At 44.4% G+C, this 20,861-nt stretch overlaps 1 protein-coding gene across 3 annotated transcripts in view; it reads right to left on the bottom strand.

Annotated features, from left to right (window-relative positions):
• The window catches only part of AKAP12 (A-kinase anchoring protein 12), a 118,631-nt gene that overhangs the window by 26,035 nt on the left and 71,735 nt on the right, over positions 1 to 20,861 (bottom strand). The window contains exon 1 of one of the 3 annotated variants that reach the window (XM_003811503.5): positions 6,643 to 7,025. The exons of the other annotated variants lie outside the window; for them this stretch is intronic. Within the exon in view, the coding sequence (XP_003811551.4) occupies positions 6,643 to 6,667 (25 nt within the window). The 5' untranslated portion in view covers positions 6,668 to 7,025. Of the gene's footprint in view, positions 1 to 6,642; positions 7,026 to 20,861 lie in introns of those variants that run through there. 3 annotated transcript variants of the gene reach the window in all.

Raw genomic sequence — 20,861 nt, 5'->3', positions numbered from 1 at the left:
CACCTAATCACATGCTTGTGTGAGACAGGGTCAATATGCTGAAAACATTACTTGGAAAAGATATGATAATTTTAAAGAAGATGTAGAGAAAGCTTTCATTCACTTAATTTTCTGAATATACCCAAGAAGGAGGGATGTCTGCATGGATATAGTGCATATAAGATGCAGGGCTGAGCCGGGCGCGGTGGCTCACGCCTGTAATCCCAGCACTTTGGGAGGCCGAGGCGGGCGGATCACGAGGTCAGGAGATCGAGACCATCCTGGCTAACACGGTGAAACCCCGTCTCTACTAAAAATACAAAAATTTAGCCAGATGTGGTGGCGGGCGCCTGTAATCCCAGCTACTCAGGAGGCTGAGGCAGGAGAATCATTTGAACCTGGGAGGCGGAGGCTGCAGTGAGCTGAGATCATGCCACTGCACTCCAGCAGTCTGGCAACAGAGCCAGACTGTCCCCAAAAAAAAAAAGACGCAGGACTAGACGTGCTACTCAGTAGGGTCCCAGCTACTTGGGAGGCTGAGACAGGAGGATCGTTGAGCCCAGGAGTTCCAGGCTGCAGTGAGCTATGATCGTGCTACTAGTACTCCAAAACAAAACTTTTTTTTTTTTTTTTTGAGACGGAGTCTCGCTCTGTCATCCAGGCTGGAGTGCGTTGGTGCAATCTTGGCTCACTGCCAGCTCCACCTCCCAGGTTCATGCCATTCTCCTGCCTCAGCCTCCCGAGTAGCTGGGACTACAGGTGCCTGCCACCACGCCCGGCTAATTTTTTGTATTTTTAGTAGAGATGGGGTTTCACCATGTTAGCCAGGATGGTCTCAGAGATCTCCTTACCTCGTGATCTACCCACCTCGGCCTCCCAAAGTGCTGGGATTACAGGCGTGAGCCACCGCGCCCGGCCAAAACTTTTAAAAAGATGCAGTAAAAATAAAGGCTGGATATGGATGAAGTTACTTCATGCTACAACATTCCGGAAGGAAAAATAACTTGAAGTTATCACTGCCAAGCGAGACCTTGGGTAGGCTTTTGCTTTATGTTTTTCTAAGATAAATGAAAGTTATCCTTAATAATAAGTGTGGAAAGTGAAATAGAGGAGATACTTCCTGGACTGAACACCTCTCACCCTATTTTTAAGAGTATAAACTATTCTCAATTACAACATTATAAAAAAATTATAACACTTCTTCAATAATAACAAACTAGGTGCTTTTTAATATTTTAAACAGCTTTGTCATAACAAGCCCCTTCGAGGTTAAAAAAAAAAAGTCCTATGGAATATTAACGGAGTCAAATAAATGTGAAAATATATGAAAAGTTACATCTTTAGTGATGTAGTAAGAAATCAAAACTTGAAATCATTTCATGTACAAAAACCTCACTTGGGCCAAGAATTACTGAAGTGTTTCACACTGAGGTGTTGTTACCTGCTATTAACCTAGGTTTATCTCCAGATAAATGTTCTGTGAATCCCGATTTATAAAATCAGTCTCCAGGTCTATAACGTGTATGTGCAAATACACATTTTCCTTTCGAAAATCTCCATAATCTCCCCGTCCCCAAAGCTGCAAACGCTCCATGATCCCAAGAAGGGCTAAGCTACAGTGGTCCCTGCTGGCTATGTGTTCCCCATCCGCAAGCTCCATATAATGTAGAGACAGCCTGTGTGTTCAAAACCTGGAGCATCATCTTTTTTTTCTCACTTTTCCAAATACTTAGCGATTAAGAGATAAATTATAAATTGTTTTCTTTTACTTTAGAGGCTTAAAAGAAAAAAAAAACTTTAAAGGAATATGTTGATTATATACTACAAAATATTAATGCTTTTATCCAAAACTTAGCTATCAGGTTTCAGTGACACCAGCACCATCATTTTTGGTTGAGAAAAAGAAGTACGATACTGCAGAAACGACATGTTCATTTTTCAGGCTGAGAATCACCAGTGCTCCCCATCCCCAGGCACATCAGGACGGCTTACAGTGACATCTGGAACTAGTTATCTTTCCCCCAAGATTCGTAGCATTGTCCTGGAATTTTTCCAGGAATTCTCTGCATTCTAAGTCCATCCCTTATAGGCTACACACCCAACCTCCCTTGTTCTAAAGCTCATTAACCAGAAAACCTCCAAGCGGAGATATATGCAAATTCATAAAAGCAAGGATCCCATACTGGAGCATATAGGTGACATCATCATTGGACCTGGTGTGTTTTTTGGGGGGTGGGGTGGGGACAGGGTCTTGCTCTGTTGCTCAGGCTGGAATTCAGTGGTGCAAGTGATTCTCCTACCTCAGCTTCCCAAGTGACTGGGACTACAGGCATGTGCCACCAAGCACAGCTAAATCTTTAATTTGTTGTAGAGAGGAGGTCTCCCCTATGTTGACCATGCTGGTCTCAAACTCCTGGACTCAAGCGATCCGCCTGCCTTGGCCTCCCAAAGTGCTGGGATTACAGGCATAAGCCACCGTGCCCAGTCCCAATCCCTGGTCTTGATATTGATGTTTCACGATCCCTTAAACATCTGGGCAGGCATGTAAGAATGTGGGTCACTAAACAAGTATTAGCATCTTCACAACGAGAAAGAGGTCTTTTGCAAGGTACTCTACAGTTATGCTCTTTCTAGCTGTGAAACCTTGGGTAATTATCAAATCATGAGAAACTTACTTTTATGATAGAAATGGGGTTACAGAACCACTTTTTGCAGGATTATTGTGAGGAATACATGATAATGTCCACAAAGTGCTGAACAACACCTGCCAGACTAGGCACTCAGGAAGTGGTAGTTATTAATCCAGCAGTTGTGAAAGTATCAATTTCGTGTCTCCAAAGTCTCTTGACAAGGAATCTGTCTCCATAGCAGATGTGAAACACCCATGTGCGAGGTATTTTTTTCTCTTGTAAAAATTATTTGCATCGGAAAGTGCATTATAAATAATCTAGAACTAACATGAACGTTGGAGGATTGATTCTTCCCCAGTTTCTACTTTAAAGAATAATGTCCCTGTTTCTCATGATACTTCACAGTTTGCAATGTATCAATATTATCAGTTTCAGTAATGTGGGTGACTTAGAGAAAAGCGAAAAGGTACTTGCTTAATTCAAAAAGCATTTTTTTGGCAGGGCGTGGTGGCTCACACCACTTTGGGAGGCTGAGGCGGGTGGATCACCTGAGGTCAGGAGTTCAAGACCAGCCTGGCCAACATGGCGAAACCTCGTCTCTACTAAAAATACAAACATTAGCCGGGCGTGGTGGCGGGTGCCTGTAATCCCAGCTGCTTGGGAGGCTGAGGCAGGGAGAATTGCTTGAACCCGGGAGGTGGAGGTTGCAGTGAGCTGAGATCGCGCCACTGCACTCCAGCCTGGGTGACAGAGTGAGACTTCATCTCAAAAAAAAAAAGGCGTTTTTATGCTGGCACGCCATTTACAGTTGAGTGGGGAAGGGGATGATCATCGTGTCACATCACTTATTTCTTGTCTCAAAGCTAACTTATTGCAAATGAGATGTGAGAGAAAGAGACCCCAAGAATGGCAACAGTATGTAATGTGAATAAGCAATCATTTCATAATTCAATTTCCACTGCATTCATTTTAGTGGTTTGTGTAAACTGGGTTGTGTGTTGGGGGGGGGAGGGGGATAATAGTATTAAGTGACAGCTTTTCCTTACTTTCAGAAATGCAAACTTGTTCCTAAGTAGTTCCTACAAAATGCCATCAGACCTGTTAATGAATTGTAAAATTTAAACACACGCCTCCTAAAATAACACAGTACTAAAGATAACTACAATAACCTTCTATAGTATTTAAGTGAATAATCCCAAAGATGCAAGAGACCTTTAAGATTTCATTAAACCTTACTGTCAATTTAATTTTTTTTTTTTTTGAGACGGAGTCTTGCTCTGTCACCCAGGCTGGAGTGCAGTGGCACAATCTTGGCTCACTGCAACCTCTGCCTCCCAGGTTCAAGCAATTCTCCTGCCTCAGCCTCCCGAGTAGCTGGGATCACAGGTGCACACTACCACGTCCAGCTAATTTTTGTATTTTTAGTAGAGACGGGGTTTCACCATGTTGGTCAGGCTAGTCTTGTACTCCTGACCTCGTGATCCGCCCGCCTCCGCCTCCCAAAGTGCTGGAATCACAGGCGTGAGCCGCCGCGCCCGGCCACCTTACTGTCAATTTTTTCTTTTTTTTTTTTTTTTTTGAGATGGAGTCTCGCTCTGTCGCCCAGGCTGGAGTGCAGAGGCGCGATCTCGGCTCACTGCAAGCTCTGCCTCCCAAGTTCACGCCATTCTCCTGCCTCAGCCTCCCAAGTAGCTGGGACTACAGCCACCCGCCACCACACCCGGCTGATTTTTTTGTATTTTTACTAGAGACGGGGTTTCACCGTGTTAGCCAGAATGGTCTCGATCTCCTGACCTCGTGATCTGCCCACCTCGGCCTCCCAAAGTCCTGGGATTACAGGCGTGAGCCACCGCGCCCGGCCATTACTGTCAATTTTTAAAGCTCTCATGGCTTTTCAAGATTCTGAGCAACTATTTAAAGATGATGATTATGAATCTTCCCCATCAGAATAACTTGCGGAGCAAAAACCAAATGACAGCTGAAACTCCCTTTCATTTTTACTTTTTCCACTACATAAGATTTCTTGCTGGTAAATTTTTGGAGTTAAGATTTTCTGTGCACTTTCTTCTTACCAGGAAAAAGTGCAAAATTTTGCCATATCCTCCACACCCACATTGTAAGAAAAGTAAATTCAGAAAGCAATAGAGCCAATTACCTGGTTTTGCCTTAAAAGTTAGTCCTTCCTACTATTTCCATTCATTTATCATTCCACTGGGATTATCTGAGCCAACTATTACAAGCCCCCTCGAGTGCTCCAAGTTTATTAACCTTTAATTACTGCTAAAACTTTAGACCACCTCCTTTTACCATAGGAATCTCAGTATGTGACTAATTGAATAGTGAATATAATAAAAATCATATTGTACCCAAAAAGTACTCAGAAAAAAGTCATGATCTCAGAAGCACCACCCCGAGCTGTGACTCCCTACAATACACATTTGCATACTTCATTCATAGAAAAATTAATGATCTGGGGGAAAAAAATGGAGATTTTTGTGTTTTAAATTTTTTTCATTTTGTACAGTCTATTTATTAATAGTTTCGAGATATGGCATAAACTTTCAAGCTGAGTAAATGGTAGAAAGGTTAGCCAAGTCAACTTGGGGGTCGAATTTTAAGGAAATCTCAAAGTAAACAAGCTAATCTATAGGAAGTGAGAGATAATTTTAGTATTGCTGAACTTTCACATTCTTGTAAATTCCACAGGAGCGCATGGCTTTGCAGGAGCAGTTGCATTGAGAAAATTTTAAGTCCTAGAAATTCTACAGTTGATTAAAAAAAAAAAAAACATGTAGGCCAGGTGCGGTGGCTCACGCCTATAATCCCAGCACTTTGGGAGACCAAGGCGGGCAGATCACAAGGTCAAGAGATCGAGACCATCCTGGCCAACTTGGTGAAACCCCGGCTCTACTAAAAATACAAAAAAAATACAAAAATTATCTGGGCGTGGTGGCGCGTGCCTGTAACCCCAGCTACTCGGGAGGCTGAGGCAGGAGAATCGCTTGAACCCGGGAGGTGGAGGTTGCAGTGAGCCAAGATCACACCATTGCACTCCAGTCTGGCGAAAGAGCAAGACTCCATCTCAAAAAAAAAAAAAAAAAAAAAAAAAACCAAAAAAAAACAAAAGATTTGGCAGCAATGATCTCAAATATTTAAAGAATAAAGAAGTCCTGTTCCTATAAAGTTAAATTCACAAACGGAGTTTAATTTTCTTGATGACAGGAAGAGAAAATACGCAGGTTAGGCCACAGTACAATGGCATAAGACTATCAAACGTCAAGTCAGAGGAGCTGTAAGAGCATTCTAAAAGTTTGATGCGTGTAAGTTATTTGCTAGAAGTAGGCATTAAATATTATAATTCACACTCATGGCCAGATTCCTAGAAAGTAAGCTAAAGAAACATACTTTTTTCTTTTTTCTTTTTTCTTTTTACTATTTGTTGCCTAAATAGTGTTGCTTCCTAGCCACCGATTTTATAATAACTATGGCTTTATTAAAACCACCACTTAAAGCAGAGCTTAAATGTTAGTCCCCTAAACCACCAAGTGTACCTTTATTCAAAGTTCCTAGTAAACAAGTCAAAATGTAAACACTTGTAATTTGCCCAGAAGAGGAATGTATTCGGTCTATGACTACGGCAAGAGATTAAGCTTTCACAACTTATTTTCAAATTCACACAAATCTGACATATTTCTATTCAGTCGGCTGCTGTTGTTCCTCTCCACATCCCTCTCTCCCTAAGGGGAAGGGTACAACCCCGAACAAAATATACTAAAAGTCTCCCACAGGCACAGTCAAGAAGATTCCAGCTCAGCCAAAAATGAAACACTGAGGTTGTCTGATTCTTGCTGAGCCCAAGGGAGAATGTTCTTCTGAAGAAAAACTCAGTACACGGAGAGAAAAATGCCAATAACGGTCCCGCCACTGACCTCCCGGGCTCCCCACCAAACGCTCATTCAACGGAAGAAAGCCCCTTTTCGTGCCCCGTGCCTGCCGTCCAGGGAGGACAGAAGCGACCTGGCTTGTGCCTTACCTGTGATGGTGATGGTCCCCAGCATATTTTAAGTAGCACTACTGTACAGGAGATCAGCTTAGCGGGTCCCTGCCCTCCCCGGCAGACGCCTCGTCTCCTGCCTGCCAACCGCAGGTGGTTTCGGCGGGATCAGAGCGGACTGAGCGCCCAGACACTCCCGGAGGATCGGGGAGAACCGGAGGTGCCCTCGGAGCTGCCGCAGCGAAAAGCGGAGCGCGGATGCATTTCCCCAGATAATTATAGGCGGACCCCCACCCACGCCCCCACCCAGCCACCCACACGCGGGCTGGCGCTGGCCCCTCCCTTGCTGAGCTCCAGGACTTTGGGAGCGCAAACTTCCCCGCCCGGGCTGCACAAGCAGGGGGTCACGTGCTTCACCTTAAAGCCCTCCCCCGAGCTGGGCTCTGTGAGTGGTCAGCGGGTTCTGCAGAGTCCCGGGAGGGTTTAAAGGGTGCTGGGCATGAGTTCGATGCTGGAGCCGGCGCATTGGATCTAAACGGTTACTTCATTCCTGGCACCGATTTACTAATACTTCTGTATCTCAGCTTTTTAAGTCATTTCAAGGAAATAGCCACACAGACAGTAAATTCTCCCTCCATTTTAAAGACTGCATTCTGCATCCTTATGTTTGTTTAAAGGTTGGTGTGGTGCAAAACACCTCCCTTCTTGGCATCTGTAGCATTTGATATTTTCGCCATCTGTGTCTTACGCATACACACACGTTGCACTGCTCTGAGGACTGGCAACTCTCAGTAGTGCTGTTTCCTAAACTCTTTGAGAAGGGCTCTTAGAAGTGAACTTGTTCCTTCTAACAAGTGCTGTCTTCAACACTTGACCAAGGCAACTTTTCAAAAGCAGACTTGAGCATGAGGTCTTTTTCTAAATGGCAGAAGTTAGCTAACTTTTTAGATCAAACTATGCCATGTTCCAATTTTTAGACACTATCATATCTCTAACATGCAAGCACACAACTCGGAAATCAAAGCCTATGTTAAAAGTTCAGAAGATTTCAGGCAGCCCTAGAATACTTCTATTCTTTCTCATTGAAGCTTCAGGTTTGTTCTTTGTAAAGACACGAGTGACGAGTGAGTTGGTGTGGTCTCGCAATTTTAATACACTTTTTTTGTACTCCAATTTTTTGTTAGGGTAGGTCCGTTAGGTCCCCTGGGTTTGTTCCCTTCTTTCATCCTTTCCCTATTTATCACTTCATGCCTTGCCTGCCTGACCCATTAACACCAGCTCTTCCCCTACACAAACAAAAAGGAAAGTTTCACTATTGCACTTCTCTTCAGAGAATGAAGATCTTGTTCATTATTGCTTGGGGCAGGGAGGAGGGAGGGGAGCCTCGGCGTGGACCACAGTGGGCACAGCAAAGAGAAGGGTGGGCGAGGAACAGGACAATCAGGGAAAAATGGAAGTCCAGGAGAGCTGGCTGGCATGGCACGTAGTTGCGCTTTTTGGGCACCAGGGGGCGCGATGCACCACACTCGGGCCCAGAGTGAGCAGCGTGAAGGCCGCTTCCTTGCTGGTAACCAGACCTTGTTACAAAAATCAGCTTCAGCCTCTCCAAAAACCTGGCTTCCGTTTCACATCCCGGCAAATACCCGGCCTGGCGGGAACAGGGAATGATGGGCCTTGTCCTGACTCAGTGAGATATTGCCTGGAAGCTGATTCCCAGACCCAGCCACTGAGCTGCTTCCCAACCTTTTATCTTCTCTAGAGAAGTCTCAACTCTAGTTCACAAATTGCTCCAATTTTAATAATGAGGCTGGTGTGTGTGAAATGCTGCTGGTACTGACCATCGTTCTGGAGTCCACAGAGCCAAGGGGGCAGGGCAACTTGGCCATTCCTCTCCTCCCAATCCCAGCCCCAGAGTGTCCTGGCTGTGCAAATCATGGATAAAGACGACTTGGGATGTTGCATCAGGGTCTACATTAATAAGTCCCTTCCCCAGAGATGTCCCAGGAGCCGTGGGTGATCTGGGATCTGAGGGCTTGGTTCTGCATCATTTCTCAGCACCAGTGGTTGGGGACAACACAAGGCTATCATCTGGTGCCACTTCTGAAATCGAGTCTGCCCTTGCAGAGCAGAATGAATCTCCAGCTCCTCTCCTTTCTATCAGTCCAAATTCTAACAGTGGGACAAGCAACAGCTATTCCACTGAGCTGGATAGGAAGAAAAAGAAAAACACACAAAATGTCACTAGTTACACATTTAATACCCTAAACAACATTTTCAAACGTCACTGTACTGCTGTTCAGTTTTGGCACTGAAACATTTCTTTTTATGACATTCATGAAGACGCTAACACATCTGATTTGATTTTTTTTTTTTTTTTTTGAGATGGAGTCTCTCTCTTGTCACCCAGGCTGGGGTGCAATGACGCGATCTCGGCTCATTGCAACCTCTGACCCCCGGGTTCAAGTGATTCTCCTGCCTCAGCCTCCCAAAAGTAGCTGGGATTACAGGCACCCGCCACCATACTCGGCTAATTTTTGTATTTTTAGTGGAGACGGGGTTTCACCGTGTTGGCCAGGCTGGTCTTGAACTCCTGACCTCAGGTGATCCACCCGCCTCGGCCTCCCAAAGCGCTGGGACTACAGGCATGAGCCACTGCGTCCGGCCTGATTTGATATTCTTAAAGAGGCAAGTAAAATCACAAGGCAGAGCAATAGATCATGTGGCAAGTTGTAGACTCTCTCAGCCAATGGGTCTCCTTTGATCTCTACCTCTAAGAATGATCAAGGACAGGGTGCACGGCCCAGCTGCCCAGCGAGCCTCTGTGTGTCTGCATTTACAAAGAAAAGTCATCAATTAGGATAAAAGCAGGAGTAAAGATGAGACCTAAGGTCACTGTCCAATGCAGGAGACTTTCTTTTATCATTTCCATTCTCTGTTTTTGTTAAATTAGGATTTTTAGAGGAAGACATCACCACCCAAAGCAAGAATTATAGGAAACATTTTGCTGTATAATACATAGATGGATGATAGAAAACGTGTTTTCCCAAATCTGAATGGTTCACTCAACAAATATTTACCAAGTTGTTGCTCCATATTTATTATGCAAAACACCCAGGGATCTAAATGAGATACTGTCCCTGGCCTCGGCAGCTCAGTCGTGAATGGTGCACACACCCAGTGGCAGGAGTGGGTGGTGGACATGCCCAGTGGCGGGAGTGGGTGGTGGACATGCCCAGTGGCAGGAGTGGGCAGCTCTAGTTTGGCTCACCTCTGAGGTAGCTTTGGAGCTGGTCTCTGAAGGGATGAGGGGACACTCCCTACCTGGGGCACAAAGGAAGGCGGTCCATAGGGACAGACGAGCACGTGCAGAGATGCCAAGAGCAGGACATTTGGGCAATCATGAGTGGGTTCCTCACAGCTATGAGGTTCGGAGTTTACTTAGGGAGGTCCAGGAGTTGGGGGCTTGGGGGGAAGACAACACTGGAGATGAAACTAAAAATATTTATAAAGGGTTTTGAATGACATGTTAAAGACTTTGTAACAAATTATCCATTAAAAGTGAGCAAAGAATCTGAGTAGCCATTTCTCTAAAGAAAATATACAAATGACCAATGAGCACATGAAAATACGTCCAACGTTATTAGCCCTTAGAAAAATGCAAATCAAAACCACCTCACACCCACTAGGATGACTATAATAAAAAAGAAAAAAGACAACAGGTTGGGCGCGGTGGCTCACACCTGTAATCCCAGCACTTTGGGAGGCTGAGGTGGGCAGATCACGAGATCAGGAGTTCGAGACCAGCCTGGCCAACATGATGAAACCCCGTCTCTACTAAAAATACAGAAATTAGCCGGGCGTGGTGGCGGGCGCCTGTAATCCCAGCTACTCAGGAGGCTGAAGCACAAGAATTGCTTGAACCCAGAGGGGTGGAGGTTGCAGTAAGATGGTATCGCACCACTGCACTCCAGCCTGGGCGACAAAGTGAGACTGTGTCAAAAAAAAAAAAAAAAAAAGACAACAACATAAAGCTGATGTGCCTGGTTTAAAAAACAGGGGCAGGTGGCGGGGGACAAGGAAGACCACAATAACAAGGAATGGAGAAACTGGAACCCTCATACATTGCTATTGGGAAGGTAAAATGGTACAGCCACTTTGGAAAATAGGCTGGTAGTTCCTCAGAATGTTAAACATAAATTTATTATATGACCCAGCAATTCTCCTAGACATATAACCAAGAGCAATAGAAATACACACCCACACAAAAACTTGTCCATCAATGTTCATTACAGCATAATATTCCTAGTAGCCAAAAGTGGAAGCAACCTAAATATCTATCAGCTCATGCAGAGATAAATAAAATTGAGCTTATTTAATGGAAATGGGTTAGTAATAAAAAGTAATAAGAAATAAAGTACTGAAACATGCTATAACATAGATGAATATTGAAAAAACTTTAAGTGAAAGAAGCTAGTCACCAAAGAGCATACACCGTTTAATTCCATTTATTTGAAATGTCTACAAGAGGCAAATCCATAGACATAAAGTAGTTAGTGGTTACCTAAGACTGGGGGTTTTGGCGGGAGAGGGAGTGACAGCTAACCAGGATGGAGTTTCTTTATGAGGTAATGAAAATGTCCTGGCCAGGCGTGGTGGCTCACACCTATAATCCCAACACTTTGGGAGGCCGAGGCGGGCAGATCACTTGAGGTCAGGAGTTCAAGATCAGCCTGGCCAACATGGTGAAATCCCATCTCTATTAAAAATACAAAATTTAGCCAGACATTGTGGCGCACGCCTGTAATCCCAGCTACTCGGGAGGCTGAGGCATGAGAATCACTTGAACCCAGGAGGTGGAGGTTGCAGTGAGCTGAAATCGCGTCATTGCACTCCAGCCTGGGCAACAGAGCAAGACTCCCTCTCAAAAAAAAAAAAAAAGAAAGAAAAGAAAATGTCCCACAGTTGATTGTGGGGGTGGTTATACAACTCTGTGAATATAGCAAAAACCACTGAACTGTGTACTTTAAATGGGTCAACTGCATAGTATGTGAATTATAGCTCACAAAAGCTGGTTTGTTTCTTTAAAAAAGAACTTTGTGCTGCTGGTTCTGAAGACTATAGGGAGCCATTGGAGGCTTCAGGCAGGGGATGGTGGCATCGAATTCGACTGTGATTTAGAAAAGGCAACCAGGCTGTGATGACGGGAGGAAGAGACTGAAGCAACAAAACAGATGGACGCGGTAGTGACGAAGGTGAGGGAGGAGTCCAAAGTCACGGTGCCCACAAGATGAAAGATGCAGTGCGAATCTGTGGGATCACCCGAACAGAATGATGTCCATGAAATAAGAATGGCCTGGAACCCTGAGGAAGAGGAATCTGAAAAAGGACCCTGGGAATGGACAGGGATTAGGGGCAATGAGGGAGAAAGTGGCAGCAAAGCCACATGTGGAGAGGATTAAAACATGGAAACAGTGGTCCACAGTGTGACAGCACAAAGTAGTGACACAGGCCGGGCGAGGTGGCTCATGCCTGTAATCCCAGCACTTGGGGAGGCCGAGATGGGAGGATTGCTTGAGGCCAGGAGTTCGAGACCAGCCTGAGCAACACAGCAAGATCCCATCTCTATAAAAAACAAAAACAAAAAACCAAGCAGTGACACAGGAAGAGAACGGGAGAGGCCTCGGAGTGGGCAGTCTGGAGGCGGGACCGGCGGACAGACGGCTGCAATAAAGCAGGCTACTTTCCTCTATTTTTCCTGAAAGGGAGGGGACAGGGACCACTACACTCAGAATTAAAACCAATATTAGGCTCTCCAACGTCCTCCAAGGATGCTTAGGTATTTAACCCAAATATGAGTGTCACGGAATGGAAGAATGGACTTGCACACTAAATTCAACCCTCCCTGGCCTCCTCTCCTCTCATTTTCTCTTTAACCTGGCATCACCCTTGGAGGAAAAGAAGCCGAAAACCAGTAGGGTCTCTTTTCTTCTTGCTGGAAAAGGACAGATGAAATAGAAGGGAGAATCGATGCCACTGTTATTCCTTTCAATGGACCTTGAGCGTGTGTTTGGAGGTTCTAGCAGGGGCGCAGCTACCTGTACACCCTTGACCGAAGACCAGCCCTCCTCTATCAGGGATGGTCATCCTCTTCGACCAAGTGTGCAGCTTCGGGAGGGATGCCCATGGAGTGGTGAGGGAGGAAGGGGACACCCGCCTAGCCAGCCCGATCAGCCAAGTCAACCCTGGCAATCAGTGGGGTGACCTCACCTCCTGTTATTCCTTTGAAATGCTCCAAGATAATTTAAAGTTGAGTGAAATACAGCTCCAAATTGGATAACTGTAAAAGAGGAGATATATCTATCTATCTAGATATCTATCTATATCTAGATAGGTATAGATAGTAGATAGATAGATAGATAGATAGATACCTGTCATTTAGATTCAGGGTGTGTATAGATAGATATCTGTCTGTATCTATCTATCTATACACACCCTGAATCTAAATGACACTGTCAGGTTATCTACAGGATGGGCAGGCTCTCTGCTGCATGCTATGCACATAGATAAATATCAACTAATTGAGTTTTATGGTCCAGTTGAACTGGACATGTTTGTATAGACATGGTTATTGCTATTCAAAATCCAAGATAAATACTCTGAAGAATAGTTCCTCAAAGGAATTGTTATGATACAACAGAAACACTAAAAGAGAATTTTAAAATCACTTTAAAAAGCAACGGGAAAATAAACATTAAAACTCAAATAATAAAAGTGATGTAGAATAAATATTATTTCTCTCCTTGAGTCCACATATATTTATTTCTTTACCTAGGCAATTCTATGAAATAGACCAAATGAAAAGGTATAGATATATGTAAAAAAATTTCCCAGAAATGAGGTACATGAATTTTTCTTTTCTTTTCTTAGAGACAGGGTCTCACTCTGTCACCCAGGCTAGAGTGTAAATGGTGAGATTCATTGTAACCTCAACCTCCTGGGCTCAAGCGATTCTCCTGCCTGAGCCTCTGGAGTAGCTGGAACTACAGGCATGCAACACCACACCTAGATAATTTTTTTATTTTTATTTTTTTGTAGAGACAGGGTCTTGCTGTGTTGCCCAGGCTAGTCTCAAACTCCTGGGCTCAAGTGATCCTCCCACCTTGGCCTCCCAGAGCACTGGAATTACAGGCATGAGCCACTGCGTCCAGCCAAGTGCATGAGTTTCTAGACTGAAAGAGCTCAAAGAACCCAGCACATTGAATGGAAACGGATTCACGTGGAGAGTCCTCATTACAAGATATTCAGAAGACTGAAGACCAAAAGGAGTCCATGAGCTACATACGGGATGAAGACTCGAAACAGCATCAGATTCCAATGGCCAGACATCTATCAAGATAACACTGACAAAGAATCCTAAGGTATTTGAACATACTCAACTGAAATGGACTTGATTAGGGGAATACTTAGGACCAAGATTTTGACAAGCATGAGAAGACATCATACTTTTTGTTCATTGTCCTAGTCCATTTGGGCTGCTATAAAAGCACCATATAAACCAGGTGGCTTATAAACAAGGAACGCTTTTATTTTCCACAATCCTGCAGGCTGAAAGTCAGAGATCAGGAGGCCAGTGTGGTTGGGATCTGGTAATCCCGGATGCTTCTGGACTGCAGACTGCTCCCTGTAACCTCACATGGTGAAAGGGAAGTGGCCCCTTTTATAAGGACACTAATCCCATTCATGAGGGCTCCACCCTCATGACCTAAGTACCTCGCAAAGGCTTTCCCTCCAAATACCACATCACCTTAGAGTTAGGATTTCGACATGTACATTTAGGGGGACACAAACCTTCAGTCCATAATGCTAAGCTTACACAGTGAGGTCACAGGGCTTGCGGCTCAGAGCTCGGCAGGAGGCTGCTTGAGAGCAGACCCTGGCTCTGCTCCCTGACTATTTGGTTGGACACTATCAATCTGCCACTTTATTTACAGCTAACAGTTATCTGGAAAGCAGGAATTCTCTTGCTCTAATCTCTAGCTACTGCTTTGTGTAAGGCTGTATGCTAATCATCTTGTTGAGTGAAGTACCAGAAGGGTGACTGATCATTCCAGGGTTAGGAATCCATGTCAACATATATTGATGTTTTCTTCACTTTATTTGACTTCAGCTCATTTTGCAACATCCTTGAGGTAAGGGATTCCCTTATACCAGCAGTCACATACTTCAGTATCAATGACTCATGTCCTCCAGTCAATTCTTTCAGTATATAATATTTGGCTTAAAGCAAACTAAGTTGTTCTCATGTTTTAAAGAGTCTGAGAAAGAAATGGTTCTTAAAACTGGGGATACTGAAATTGAAACCCAGTGATGTTTGGCAAGCTTCCATCAAGCACATTCCTATCTGAAATATATATAAGCCCTGGAGTTTTTCTTTTAATGTGAGACAGGTTATTTTCTTGGGAGATGTTTTGCCTAGAGAAGAAAAGATTAAAGGAAAGACATGATAAATGTTTTCAAATACTTAGAGGGCTGCCATGTGGAATAAGGAGGTGAGTTTATTCTCTGTAGTTCCACAAGGCAGCCCTGGGAACAGAGAAGAGCAGTTGGAGGGAGGCATATTTTAGCTCCAGGGGAATAAATGGCTTCCTTTTATGGAGAAAACTCCGCAAACCTTCAAGTGGTTAAGCAGAAGAGCCTCCTGCACAGGGGTAGGCTCCTGGCTCAGAGCCTCAAAGCTCCCTTCTACTAACATTTCTCTGCTCCCAAATGTGAATTTCCAGTGGATCACTCATGGAGGCAGTGTTATGAGCTGAACTGTGTCCCCCTCAAAATTCACATTTTAAGTCCTAACTCCCAGTACTTGAGAAAGTTACTCCATTTGGAGACAGGGCCTTTAACGAAGTGACTAAGTTAAAATGAGGCCGTTAGCCTGGGCCCTAATAAGAACAGGAGTCCTGGCCGGGTGTGGTGGCTCACGCCTGTAATCCCAGCTACTCAGGAGGCTGAGGCAGGAGAATTGCTTGAAACCCGGAGGTGGAGGTAGCAGTGAGCCGAGATCGCGCCACTGCACTCCAGCCTGGGTGACAGAGCGATACCGTGTCTCAAAAAAATTATAAGAACAGGAAATTTGGACACACCAAGAGACCAGGAATGTGCATGTGCACAGAGGAAAGACCATGTGACGATACAGTGAGAAGGCGGCCGTCTGCGAGCAAAAGAGAGAGGCCTCAGGAGGAACCAAACCTGCAACACCAAGATCTCGGACCTCCAGCCTCCAGAACTGTGAGAAAATAAATTTCTGTTGTTTGAACCAACAGTCGAGTATTTTGTCATGACAACCTTAGCAAATTAATACAGGGGGATAATGACCTTATGCCTGTGGTTGGTCTAAATATTGCACGTCCATGTTAAGACACATGAAAGCAACCAGTTCACTCAATTAATTCAATCTAGCACATAGCACTTTTCACCTGAATGACTAATGCATGCACTGGTTAACACTAGAGGTCGGAGGAAAACTACCTGATATCAGGCTATACTGATACTTGAAGTAAAGAGCAATTTGAAAACAATTCAAAGCATGATATGCAGGAATAAATCTTGATTAACAGGCTAAACAGTTGTTGAATTTTAAGCCCAGAGAATATATCTTCAGACATTATCAAAGCATCCTTTTCTACATGATATGGTTTGTCTGTGTCCCCACCCAAATCTCATCTTGACTTGTAGTTCCCATAATCCCCATGTTTAATGGGAGGAACTCAGTGGGAGGAAATTTAATCATGGGGGCAGTTACCCTCATGCTGTTCTCATGACAGTGAGTGAGTTCTCATGAGATCTGGTGGTTTTATAAGGGGTTCTTCCCCCTTTTGCTCGCCACTTCTCCTTCCTGCTGCCATGTGAAGAAGGATGTGTTTGCTTCCCCTTCCGCCATTATTGTTAAGTTTCCTGAGGCCTCCCCACCCCTGCAGAACTGTGAGTCAATTAAACCTCTTTCCTTTGTAAACTACCCAGTCTTGGGCAGTTCTTTATAACAGTGTGAGAATGGACCAATACACTATAATACAGGGACATCATGCTCTAGACTATATCATTGCCTTAATCATGTAAAAGTTACTATAAATTAGGTGACACTGAAACTGTTTTACACTCAAGGTGAGTCAGTCCTTGAGAAAATGCCTAAAAGATTTTCATTCCATAAATAAAACAGCCACTACGGTCTGAATGTTTGTGTCCCTCCCCACAAAAAATTTCATATGTTGAAACCTAATCACCAAGGTGATGGTATTAGAGGGTGGGGCCTTTGGGAGGTGATCAGCCTCGGGATGGAGCACTCATGAATGGGATTAGTGCCCTCATATAAGAGGCTTAAGGGAGTTTGTTTGTCCCCTCTGCCCTTCTGCCACATGAGAACGCATAGGTGGCACCATCTAGACAAAGTGGGACCTCACAAGACTCTGATTCTGCTGGTGCCTTGATCTGGGACTTCCCAGCCTCAAGAACTGTAAGAAATAAATTTCTGTTGCTTATAAATTACCTGGTCTAAGGTATTTTGTTACAACAGCCTGAATGGACTAAGACAACAGCTAAAATAATTGCATGTCTCCATTAGTGGCTTAGTTACAATCAGAGAGCCATTCCTTGTGGACCACCTCAGTCCCTTCAAGGAAAAGGGCCTAAATCTTTTTGTTGTTGTTGTTGAGACAGAGTCTCACTCTGTTGCCCAGGGTGGAGTGCAATGGTGTGATCTCGGCTCACTGCAACCCTCGCCTACCGGGTTCAAGCGATTCTCCTGCCTCAGCCTCCCAAATAGCTGGGACTACAGCTGCGTGCCACCATGCCAGGCTAATTTTTGTATTTTTAGTAGGACGGGGTTTCACTATGTTGCCCAGGCTGGTCTCGAACTCCTGACCTTGTGATCCACCCACCTCAGCCTCCCAAAGTGCTGGGATTACAGGCGTGAGCCACTGTGCCCAGCAGAAAAGGGCCTAATTCTTATACTGTTACTTGGGCAAGCCTACAGGCTGACTTGCCTGGCTCCTTCTCAAATGAGCCAGAACATGGACCCAATTTGAAAGTGGACTTGAGTGGCCTCCGAACTATAGAGATTTATAGGTAACATCTCCAAGGCTGACTGAAAATCTTTAGGGCAAGCAGCTATGGCATTTACCAACTTCTTTCCCCCATCCCTGGCTATAACCAATCCCTATTACATAGTCCTGACCACCAGTCATTCAGCAGAACACATATGGGGGGATGAGAGGATGACGTTTAGTGGCCACATTTGTGAAGGGATTTATCTTATTCTTTGACACCAAGAGGATTATGTTTCAAGATATTTTTGAATAAAATTCCCCCTTTGAACTTTTTGTTTAATTAAATTAAACTTCAAATCTAGAAAATGGCTTTTAAGATCAGATTAGAGGCCGGGTGCGGTGGCTCATGCCTGTAATCCCAGCACTTGGGAGGCTGAAGTGGGTGGATGACTTGAGATTAAGAGTTTGAGACCAGCCATGGTCAACATGGCAAAACCCCATCTCTACTAAAATACAAAAATTAGCCGGGCGTGGTGGTGCACGCCTGTAATTCCAGCTACTCAGGAGCCTGAGGCATGAGAATTGCTTGAACCCAGGAGGCAGAGGTTGCAGTGAGCTGAGACTGCACCACTGTACTTCAGCCTGGGAGAGTTCGGAGACTCTGTCTCCGAAAAAAAAAAAAAAATTAGAAAAGCCATAAAAGTATTTTTATAAAAAGGCATAATGGAATTACCAAGTGGATTGCTGCCTGCTTCAGGTCGCTTGGGTGTCTTCATTAGCTAATCCACTATTTCATTTTTAGTACCCATATAACTAGTCATATTGATATTAGCCACAGAATTTCGGAGATGGGTGGGGATGCTCATTTCATAGATGAAAACTGACTTGCAATGAGATAAAGAAATGTATTCAAATCAAGATCACACAAAAAGTAGTAATTAAAGCAGTCTTAGCCGTGTCTAGCGCCCTAGAATTAGTTGATTTACGAAGGGGAGAAAGGGTGAACAGAAGTCTTGCTGTCCTTCTTCCTCGCTCCTTTTGTTAAGTCAGAAGGAAAAAGAAAAGTTCACTGCACTGTCAGACTTGAATATAGTTCAGAGAAAAACATCTTGACTGCTGATTACGGAAAAATAAATCTGTGTTTCTTTAAGGATGAAGGCAGTGAAATATTTGGACCAGAAATTTGTCAATGACATAAGTAATTTCAGTGCAGCCACACTAAAAACAATTGCTGCAGAGCAGGAGAATGAATTAAAACCAGTTCCCAGAAATCGCATAGCATAGTACTTTTACCTAAGTTCAAGGCCTATTTTGTGTGTGTTCCCTCCAGTCTTCAAAACATTACAAAACAGGATACAGCTTGAGAAAATGTCATGCAATAATATTGTATTTGAAATACCAAAGTGTGTGCAAGGGGACCCCTCTCTTTATCTATTGGGCACTTGTGTTTGATAGCGTTACTAGGAATCCACATTTAATCACGTGCAGGTCAGGGTCCGATTTCATGTTTCCAGGCAACACCTGGCTAACCAACAGCAAGCACCTGTGAGAACCCAGCATGGTGCGATCCTGGAAAGGGTCTGGCTTTGTCAGTGCTGATGCAACAAAGGAAAGAGAGCCTTGGATAAAACGTACAAAGCCGCAGTCTTTAAGCAGGAAATGAATTGATACAGAGTTAAAGCCAAGAGATCCTCCTCACCTAGATGATTATAAATGTAATACTGTGAACTCCAACTGAAAACTGTGTCTTCATTTATTCAAATATTTGCTGAGCACTACCTCTGTTCCAGCTACTGGTCCAGGCTCAGAGGATTCAGCACTGAACTAAACAGCCCCCCTCACCCCATCTCCTGCCATGGACCACCCTCCGAATCCCCATCCCAAGAAATCTCTGCCCTCATGATTCCTTTTTTTTTTTTTTTTTTTTAATTGAGACAGAGTCTCCCTCTTGTAGCCTAGGCTGGAGTGCAGTGGCACGATCTCGGCTTACTGCAACCTCCACCTCCCGGGTTCAAGCGATTCTCCTGCTTCAGCCTCCCAAGTGGCTGGGACAACAGGCGCCTGCCACCATGCCCGGCTAATTTTTTTGTATTTTTAGTAGAGACGGAGTTTCACCGTGTTAGCCTGGATGGTCTGGATCTCCTGACCTCATGATCCGCCCACCTCGGCCTCCCAAAGTGTGGGGATTACAGGCGTGAGCCACCGCGCCCGGCCGTCCTCATGATTCTTATATTTTATTTTATTTTTTGAGACAGGGTCTCAATCTGTTGCCCAGGCTGGTACAGTGGTGCAATCATGGCTCACTGCAGCCTCAAACTCCTGGGCTCAAGTCAAGCGATCCTCCCACCTTAGCCTCCCAAGCAACTGGGAATACAGGCGTGCACCACCACGTCCAGCTAATTTTTTTAAACATTTGTAGAGACAAGGGTCTCACTATGCTTCCCAGACTGGTCTCGAACTCCTGGGCTCAAGTGATCCGCCCTCCTCGGCCCTCCCAAAGTGCTGGGATTACCGTTGTAAGTCACCGCACCTGGGCTTGATTCTTATATTTTAGCCAAAGTGAGGGTGAGAGACAGATGTCAAATGCCAGATGTTAACAACTGGTGTAGAGAAAAGGAAAGGAGGAGTGGAGGGCTGTAATGTGGGTGACAGGCACTTCTAACAAGATACCAGTGATGTCACAATTTGAAAACTGAAATAGAAAAGGAATCAAATCATAAAAATATTCCTTCTGGGCAGAGAAAGCAGCCTCTTGCAGAGGAAACAGGTATGGGGTGGGGGAGTCATCTTTGAAGAGGCTCAGAGCAGGTCTTAGGGTGCCTACTATACAGATAAAGTTATTAAATGTTCAAAGCAAAGAAGAACGACTTTTAACTCAGAATGGATTTTCTGTAAGGTAACAAGATCTTTAGGGAGGGCTGGGATTATCTGGCGGTAACCTTTCGGCCTTTCTGTTTCCCAGAGGAACTGTACACCAGGAGCTGGTGGGTTCAAATGGCAAATTTAATAAAAGCAGACGATGACATTCAGCGCCATTAGAAAAATGAAATTCTCTATAGTGTTGTATTTGTTACTATATCTGGGGGAAAATACTCAGATGTAGAAAAGTGGAATCCTGTAAAACGTTAAGAAATACATCCTCTCAAAGACTTCTGCTTTAAGCGACAGCATTTTGAGGGTTTTTGTTTTTCATTTTTCCCCGGGGGTGGGGGGTGTGATCAC

The sequence above is a fragment of the Pan paniscus genome, chromosome 5, assembly GCF_029289425.2.
Source record: "Pan paniscus chromosome 5, NHGRI_mPanPan1-v2.0_pri, whole genome shotgun sequence".
NCBI classification, from domain to species: domain Eukaryota; kingdom Metazoa; phylum Chordata; class Mammalia; order Primates; family Hominidae; genus Pan; species Pan paniscus.
Note: the sequence above shows the minus strand (reverse complement) of the source record. Positions and strands in the feature narration are given on the sequence as shown.